The sequence below is a fragment of the Arachis ipaensis genome, chromosome B6 (assembly GCF_059453495.1).
Source record: "Arachis ipaensis isolate K30076 ecotype BB chromosome B6, ASM5945349v1, whole genome shotgun sequence".
Classification (NCBI taxonomy): Eukaryota; Viridiplantae; Streptophyta; class Magnoliopsida; order Fabales; family Fabaceae; genus Arachis; species Arachis ipaensis.
In genome coordinates, this window is record NC_142441.1 from 20,651,889 (window position 1) to 20,661,425 (window position 9,537).

Here is a 9,537-nt window from a genome sequence, read left to right on the forward strand (position 1 = left end):
CGGAACGCAAGACCCGCTGGAACACCTTACGGCCTTTGAGGCCAGGATGAACCTGGAGGGAGTGGGAGACGAGGTAAGGTGTCGTGCTTTCCCGGTCACCCTGGCGGGACCTGCGATACGGTGGTTTAATAACCTCCCGCAGGACTCGATGACCGGCTTCGCGGACATCAGCCATACCTTCTTAGCCCAATTCATGACCAGAATTGCAAAGGTGAAACACCCGATCAACCTGCTCGGGGTGACTCAGTGACCCGACGAGTTGACCAGGAAATATCTAGACAGATTCAACGATGAATGCCTAGAAATCGATGGGCTGACAGACTCAGTTGCAAGCTTGTGCTTGACGAACGGACTCCAGAACGAGGACTTCAGAAAGCACCTTACCACAAAACCGGTGTGGAGCATGCAAGAGATCCAATGTGTAGCCAAGGAGTACATCAACGATGAAGAAGTGAGCCAAGTCGTGGCCGCCAACAAACGGCAGCCCTCTCACAACCAAGACCGGCACCGCGGAAGTAGGGAAGGACAAAAGGAACACGCTAGAGACGGCAGTCCGAGCAAGGTACCCAGACCATTTTCTCGTGTCGGGAAGTTCACCAACTACACTCCCCTCACCGCGCCGATCATGGAAGTTTATCAACAAATTGCCGAAAAGGGGATCTTGTCAAAACCCCGACCACTGAAGGAACGAATAGGGGGAAACCGAAGCCTCTACTATGATTATCACAAGGGCTATGGGCATAAAACCCAAGACTGCTTCGATCTAAAGGACGCACTGGAGCAGACCATTAGGGACGGAAAGCTAGCCGAATTTTCCCACCTTATTAGGGAGCCGAGGCGACGGAATCGTGACCACGACGGTGAGGATAGGACTCGGACACCGAAGCGACGCCAAGAACAGGAGGAAGACGACCGGGGCCTCACCATAGTGACTGTGGTGACAGCTAGGAACGCGGCACCTAGGTCGAGATCGGCACAAAGGAAAGACGCCAAAGTCCTGGCGGTCTCCTCGTCCTCTGCGCGAGGCACGAGGAAGCTCCCACACATTTCGTTCGGCCCGGAAGACCAGTGGTTTGACGAAGTCGGAGAAAGCCCCCCCATGGTCATAACGGCTAGAGTAGGAACCAGTCTCGTCAAACGAATCCTTGTAGATACGGGGGCAGACTCGAACATCATATTCCGCAATGTGTTCGATGCCTTAGGCCTAAGGGACGCCGACCTACAGACTCACCAGCACGGCGTTGTGGGGTTCGACGACCATTTTATCAAGCCAGATGACATAATCACTCTACCAATCTCATTGGGACAAGGCCAGGGAAGAAGAACGATAATGGCCGAGTTTGTGATCCTACGAGACTCCACCGCTTACAACATCATCCTGGGGAGAAAGACAATCAACGACCTAGGAGGAGTCATCAGCACAATGATGTTGGTAATGAAGTTCATAACTGAAGAAGGGTCAGTAGGGTCTGTGAGGGGAGACTTGGAAACAGCAGTCGCTTGCGACAACGCCAGTCTCTCGTTAAGAAAGAAGTCTAAAGAGGTATCAGAAGTATTCCTCGCCGACCTGGATGCCAGAGTTGATGACAAACCCAGACCCGAACCCGAAGGGGACCTGGAAAAGTTTAGGGTCGGGAACTCGGAGGAAAAGTTCACGTTCGTGAATAGGAACCTCCCCCACGAGTTGAAAGAACCTTTGATGGAAATGATCAGAGCCAATGGCGATTTGTTTGCCTGGACACCTGCTAATATGCCGGGGATAGACTCCGGACTCATGTCGCACCGCCTAGCCATTAGGCCGGAAGCCAAACCAGTGGCCCAAAGAAAAAGAAAAATGTCTCAGGAAAGGGCAGAGGAAGTGGCCAGACAAACGGCCAACCTCCTTGAAGCAGGGTTTATCCGGGAACTAGACTATTCTACCTGGTTGTCAAATGTGGTCCTGGTAAAAAAGCACAATGGGAGATGGAGGATGTGTGTAGACTACTCTGATCTCAACAAGGCGTGTCCTAAGGACTGCTATCCCCTCCCCAACATTGATGCACTTGTTGACGCGGCCGCGGGGTACCGGTATCTGAGCTTCATGGACGCCTACTCGGGCTACAACCAGATACCGATGCACCGGCCAGACGAGGATAAAACGACGTTCATAACGCCAGGAGGGACCTACTGCTACAAAGTGATGCCCTTTGGCCTGAAAAATGCGGGGGCGACGTACCAGAGGCTAATGAACAAAATATTCAACGATCTTATCGGTAAAACGGTGGAAGTCTACGTGGATGATATCCTCGCAAAGACCACCCGGCCAGACGATCTCATAGGCGACCTGGAGAACGTGTTCGCATCCCTCCGACAACACGGCATGAGGCTCAACCCGCTTAAGTGCGCCTTTGCCATGGAGGCCGAAAAGTTCATGGGATTCATGATAACCCAGAGGGGAGTGGAGGCTAACCCTGAAAAGTGCCGAGCAATACTCCAGATGAGGAGCCCGGGTTGCATCAAAGATGTTCAACGGCTGGCGGGAAGGCTCACCGCGTTGTCCCGATTCCTCGGTGCATCGGCAGCAAAGGCCCTACCCTTCTTCAACCTGATGAAGAAGGGAATAGCATTTGAATAGACACCTGCGTGCGAGGAGGCATTCAAACACTTCAAAGAGATCCTAGCAGCACCCCCTGTGCTCGGGAAGCCCAGAGCCGGAGAACCACTTTACCTATACCTAGCCATAACAGAAGCAGCGCTTGCAGCGGTGCCGGTGCGAGAAGGGAAGGCCCAACAACCGATCTACTTCGTGAGTAGGACGCTGCAAGGGGCAGAACTTAGGTACAGCAAGCTGGAGAAACTAGCACTAGCGCTCTTGATCTCTTCCCGTAGGCTACGACAATACTTCCAGGGTCACCAGGTGATCGTGAGAACGGACCAGGGGATCCGCCAGGTGCTCCAAAAACCTGATCTGGCAGGGAGGATGATGACCTGGGCCATCGAGCTGTCCCAATACGATCTGAGCTACGAACCCCGACACGCGATCAAGGCGCAAGCAATGGCAGACTTCCTGGTGGAGGTGATTGGGAACCCAACCGAAGTCACGGACACACGGTGGAAGCTCCATGTAGACGGAGCCTCCAACCAGACGTCTGGGGGTGCCAGAATCATCCTAGAAATTCCAGCCGGAGTCATCTACGAACAATCAGTTAAGTTCGAGTTCCCCGTATCAAACAACCAAGCAGAATACGAAGCCATCCTAGGGGGCTTGGTTCTAGCTCGGGAAGTCGGAGCAATGAGGCTGGAAGTATGCAGCGACTCGCAGGTCGTCACCGCACAGGTAAATGGAAGCTGCCAAGCCAGAGACTCGCTGCTGCAGAAATACTTAGAAAGGGTCAAGGAACTAAGCAAATAGTTTGAGGAAGTCACAGTCCAACACGTTCCAAGGGAAAGAAACACGGGGCAGACCTCCTATCCAAGTTGGCAAGCACAAAACATGGAACCGGCAACCGCTCCCTCATTCAAGGCATCACGAAAGAGGCGGCAGTTGCCCTCCACCTAACCAAAATAAGCCCTTCTTGGATGGACCCCATCACTGACTTCTTGGAAAACGGCAAACTCCCCCAGGACGAAAAGGAAGCCAAAGCGGTAAGAAGGGAGGCCACCAAATATACGATCATACAGGACCAGCTATTCAAAAAGGGACTCAGCCAACCTTTGCTGAAGTGCCTGCATCCCGACCAGACGGACTACGTACTCAGAGAAGTCCACGAGGGGTGCTGCGGCCACCATATCGGGGCAAAGCCCTAGCAAGGAAGCTCATCCGAGCTGGATACTACTGGCCGACAATGATGAATGACTCCAAGGAATTCGTAAAGAAATGCGCGAAGTGTCAACAAAACGCCAACTTCCACAGAGCGCCAGCTTCCGAGCTGAGCTTACTAACGTCCACTCGACCTTTCGCACAGTGGGGAGTCGACATCTTGGGACCCTTCCCAGTTGGCCTGGGGCAGGTCAAGTACCTCATAGTTGCCATCGACTACTACATCAAATGGATAGAGGCTGAGCCGCTCGCTAGCATATCCTCATCCAATTGTAGGAAGTTCATGTGGAGGCAGGTGATAACCCGTTTCGGCATCCCGGAGATTGTCATTTCGGATAACGGGAAGCAATTCACTGACAAGAAATTCACGGAGCTTCTCACCAGCTTGGGAATAAAACAGAAGTTCTCCTCAGTTGAACATCCCCAAATAAACGGACAAGTGAAGTCTGCAAATAAGATCATCTTACTAGGTCTCAAAAAGCGTTTAGATAGCAAAAAAGGCACATGGGCCGACGAGCTCATCTCGGTTCTCTGGTCCTACCGAACAACCGAACAAAGCTCCACAGGGGAAACCCCCTTCCGCTTATCGTACGGGGTCGAGGCAGTGATACCCCTGGAGATCGGCGAGCCGAGTCCGCGGTTACTCCTCGTAGGAGTAGAAGAAGCAGTGGACAATGACCTGGTAGACGAGGTCAGAGAGATGGCCCACTTGTCAAAGGTAGCGCTGAAATAGAGGATAGCCCTGCGATACAACACCAAGGTCCTCAGAAGGGAATTTGAGGAAAGAGACCTCGTCCTACGACGAAACGACGTCGGGCCACCGACCCCAGGAGAAGGGAAGTTGGCAGCAAACTGGGAAGGCCCCTACAAAATCAAAGAAGTGCTTGGCAAAGGCGCCTACTGATGAGCGGATAATTTATACGCTTTTTGGCATTGTTTTTACATAGTTTTTAGTATGATTTAGTTAGTTTTTAGTATATTTTTATTAGTTTTTAATTAAAATTCATATTTCTGGACTTTACTATGAGTTTGTGTATTTTTCTGTGATTTCAGGTATTTTCTGGCTGAAATTGAGGGACCTGAGCAAAAATCAGATTCAGAGGTTGAAGAAGGACTGCAGATGATGTTGGATTCTGACCTCCCTGCACTCAAAGTGGATTTTCTGGAGTTACAGAACTCTAAATGACGCGCTCTCAATTGCGTTGGAAAGTATACATCCAGGGCTTTCCAGCAATATATAATAGTCCATACTTTTTCTGAGTTTAGACGACGCAAACTGGCGTTGAACGCCAGTTCCATGCTACATTCTGGAGTTAAACGCCAGAAACAGGTTGCAAAGTGGAGTTAAACGCCAGAAACAGGTTACAAACTGGCGTTCAACTCCAAGAGAAGCCTCTACACGTGTAAAGCTCAATGCTCAGCCCAAGCACATACCAAGCGGGCCCCGGAAGTGGATTTCTGCATCAATTACTCATTTCTGTAAACCCTAGTAACTAGTTTAGTATAAATAGGACTTTTTACTATTGTATTTACATCTTTAGTTTCATCTTTAGATCACGTTTGGGGGCTGGCCTCTCGGCCATGCCTGGACCTTCATCACTTATGTATTTTCAACGGTAGAGTTTCTACACTCCATAGATTAAGGTGTGGAGCTCTGCTGTTTCTCATGAATTAATACAAAGTACTACTGTTTTTCTATTCAATTCAAGCTTATTCCTTCTCTAAGATATCCATTCGCACCCAAGAACATGATGAATGTGATGATTATGTGACACTCATCATCATTCTCACCTATGAACGCGTGTCTGACAAACACTTCTGTTCTACATGCAAACAAGCTAGAATGAGTATCTCTTAGATATCTAATACAGGGGACCGAGTCCGAGATATTGGAATCTTCGTGGTATAAGTTAGAACCCATGGACGGCCATTCTTGAGATCCAGAAAGTCTAAACCTTATCTGTGGTATTCTGAGTAGGATCTGGGAAGGGATGGCTGTGACAAGCTTCAAACTCGCGAGTACTGGGCGTAGTGACAGACGCAAAAGGATAGTAAATCCTATTCCAGTATGATCGAGAACCGACAGATGATTAGCCATGCAGTGACAGCGCATTGGACCATTTTCACAGAGAGGATGGGATGTAGCCATTGACAACGGTGATGCTCTACATAAAGCTTGCCATGGAAAGGAGTAGGAATGATTGGATGAAGACAGCAGGAAAGCAGAGGTTTAGAGGAACGAAAGCATCTCTATATGCTTATCTGAAATTCTCACCAATGAATTACATAAGTATCTCTATCCTAGTTTATGTTTTATTTATCTTTTAATTATTAAAACTCTATAACCTTTTGAATCCGGCTGACTGAGATTTACAAGGTGACCATAGCTTGCTTCAAGCCGACAATCTCTGTGGGATCGACCCTTACTCACGTAAGGTTTATTACTTGGACGACCCAGTGCACTTGCTGGTTAGTTGTATCGAAATTGTGAAAAAGAACTAAAATTATGAACGTGCATATTAAGTTTTTAGCGCCGTTACCAAGGAATGAACGATCACGATTTCGTGCACCAAGTTTTTGGCGCCATTGCCGGGGAATTTTCGAGTTTGGACAACTGACGGTTCATCTTGTTGCTCAGATTAGGTAATTTTATTTTAATTTTAAGCTTTTTATTTCTTATTTTCGAAAAATACAAAAAATTTTACAAAATCATAAAATCAAAAATATTTTTTGTGTTTCTTGCTTGATTCTAGAGTCAATTTTTAAGTTTGGTGTCAATTGCATCTTTTTAATTTTCTAAAAAAAATTATTTTCAAAAATTTTATGCATTGCATTCTTCATGATCTTCAAGTTGTTCTTGGCCAGTCTTCTTGTTTGATCTTCATATTTTCTTGTTTTGTGTCTTTTCTTGTTTTTCATATGCATTCTTGAAACATTAATGCCTAAAGAATAAAAATTTTTAAGTTTGGTGTCTTGCATGTTTTCTTTTCTTGAAAATTTTTCAAAAATAAGTTCTTGGTGTTCATCTTGACATTCAAAGTGTTCTTGGTGTTCATCTTGACATTCATAGTGTTTTTGCATGCATTTTTGGTTTTGATCTTAATTCTTCATGTTTTGTTTCATTCTTGCTGTTTAATGAAAAAAAAAAAGAGAGAGAGAGAGAGAGAGAAAAACATAAAAAATATATCTTTTCCTTTTTTCTCTTTCATCATTAAAAATTCAAAAATAAAAAAAATATCTTTCCCTTTTTCTTCTCATCAAATTCGAAAATTTGAGTTGACTTTTTCAAAAATTTTTAAAATTTAGTTGTTTCTTATGAGTCAAATCAAATTTTCAATTTAAAAATTCTATCTTTTTCAAATCTTTTTCAAAAATCAAATCTTTTTCAATTTTTCTTTCATATTCTCGAAAATTTCAAATTAATTTTCAAAATCTTTTTCTTATTTTTATTCCATATTTTCGAATTCAATGCTAACAATTAATGTGATTGATTCAAAAATATTAAGTTTGTTACTTGCCTAATAAGAAAGGTTCAATCTTTAAATTTTAAAATCAAATCTTTTTGTTTCTTGTTAGTCAAGTAATCAACTTTAATTTTCAAAATAAAATCTTTTTAAAATTCTTTTTCAAATCTTTTTCAAATTAAATTTCAATCACATCTTTTTCAAAATTTAATTTCAAAATCTTTTCTAACTTTTTATCTTTTCAAATTTGATTTTCAAATCTTTTTCAATTAACCACTTTACTTTTTATTTGATTCTTATCTTTTTCAAAACTATCTAACTAACTCCCTCTCTAATTTTCAAAAATCCCTTCCCTCTTTCTCAAATTTCCTTTTTAATTAACTAATTGTTTTGATTTCAATTTAATTTGATTTCAATTTTAATTTTCGAATTTTAACTTTAATTTTAAAATATTTTTATTTTATTTTATTTAAATTTTTGAATTCTTCTCTTCCTCACCTCTTTCTATTTATTTATTCATCTACTAACACTTCTCCTCCACCCAAAAATTCGAACCCCATCCCCCTCTTTGTGTTCGAACTTTACCTCTTCTCCTTCTTACATTCTTCTCTTCTTATACTTGCATAAGGAATCTCTATACTGTGACATAGAAGATTCCATATTTTCTTTTTTGTTTTCTTCTTTTTCATATGAGCAGGAACAAGGATAAGAACATTCTTGTTGAGGCTGATCCTGAACCTGAAAAGACTCTGAAGAGGAAGCTAAGGGAAGCTAAAGCACAACTCTCTGGAGAAAATCTGACAGAAAATTTCGAAAAAGAAGGAGATATGGCCGAAAATAATAACAATGCAAGGAAGATGCTTGGTGACTTTACTACACCAAATTCCAATTTACATGGAAGAAGCATCTCAATTCCTGCCATTGGAGCAAACAACTTTGAGCTTAAACCTCAATTAGTTTCTCTGATGCAACAGAACTGCAAGTTTCATGGACTTCCATCTGAAGATTCTTTTCAATTCTTAACTTAATTCTTGCAGATCTATGATACTGTTAAGACCAATGGGGTTGATCCCGAGGTCTACAGGCTTATGCTTTTTCCATTTGCTGTAAGAGACAGAGTTAGAATATGGTTGGACTCTCAACCTAAGGATAGCTTGAACTCTTGGGATAAGCTGGTCACGGCTTTCTTAGCGAAGTTCTTTCCTCCTCAAAAGCTTAGTAAGCTTAGAGTGGATGTTCAGACCTTCAAACAGAAGGAAGGTGAATCCCTCTATGAATCTTGGGAGAGATACAAGGAACTGACCAAAAAGTGTCCTTCTGACATGCTTTCAGAATGGACCATCCTGGATATATTCTATGATGGTCTGTCTGAATTATCTAAAATGTCATTGGACCATTCTGCAGGTGGATCCATTCACCTAAAGAAAACACCTGCAGAAGCTCAGGAACTCATTGACATGGTTGCAAATAACCAGTTCATGTACACTTCTGAAAGGAATCCTGTGAATAATGGGACGCCTATGAGGAAGGGAGTTCCTGAAATTGATACCCTGAATGTCATATTGGCTCAGAATAAAATATTGACTCAGTAAGTCAATATGATCTCTCAGAGTCTGAATGGATTGAAGGAATCATCCAACAGTACTAAAGAGGCATCTTCTGAAGAAGAAGCTTATGATCCTGAAAACCCTGCAATAGCAGAGGTGAATTACATGGGTGAACCCTATGGAAACACCTATAATCCCTCATGGAGGAATCATCCAAATTTCTCATGGAAGGATCAACAAAAGCCTCAATAAGGCTTTAATAATGGTGGAAGAAACAGGTTCAGCAATAGCAAGCCTTTTCCATCATCCACTCAGCAACAGACAGAGAATTCTGAGCAGAATCCATCTAGCTTAGCAAATATAGTCTCTGATCTATCTAAGGCCACTTTAAGTTTCATAAATGAAATAAGGTCCTCTATTAGAAATTTGGAGGCACAAGTGGGCCAGCTGAGTAAAAGAGTCACTGAAACTCCTCCTAGTACTCTCCCAAGCAATACAGAAGAGAATCCAAAAAGAGAGTGCAAGGCCATTGATTTAACCATCATGGCCGAACCTACAAGGGAGGGAGAGGACGTGAATCCCAGTGAGGAAGACCTCCTGGGACATCCAGTGATCAACAAGGAGTTTCCCTCTCAGGAACCAAAGGAATCTGAGGCTCAATTAGAGACCATAGAGATTCCATTGAACCTCCTTATACCCTTCATGAGCTCTGATGAATATTCTTCTT

At 43.9% G+C, this 9,537-nt stretch overlaps 1 protein-coding gene and 1 non-coding gene across 2 annotated transcripts; one reads left to right on the forward strand and one right to left on the reverse strand.

The window, feature by feature from the left end:
• The first annotated feature begins 403 nt into the window (after positions 1-403).
• Positions 404-4,532, forward strand: LOC148554827 (uncharacterized). Its single transcript, XM_088490515.1, has 3 exons — positions 404-1,942; positions 2,615-3,316; positions 3,990-4,532. The coding sequence occupies exons 1-3, from the start codon at positions 404-406 to the stop codon at positions 4,530-4,532; spliced, it is 2,784 nt and encodes a 927-aa protein (XP_088346641.1).
• Positions 4,533-8,483: 3,951 nt separating this feature from the next.
• Positions 8,484-8,591, reverse strand: LOC148554828 (small nucleolar RNA R71). Its single transcript, XR_015886930.1, has one exon. It is a non-coding gene; the product is annotated as a small nucleolar RNA R71 (small nucleolar RNA).
• Between the last annotated feature and the right edge of the window lie 946 nt (positions 8,592-9,537).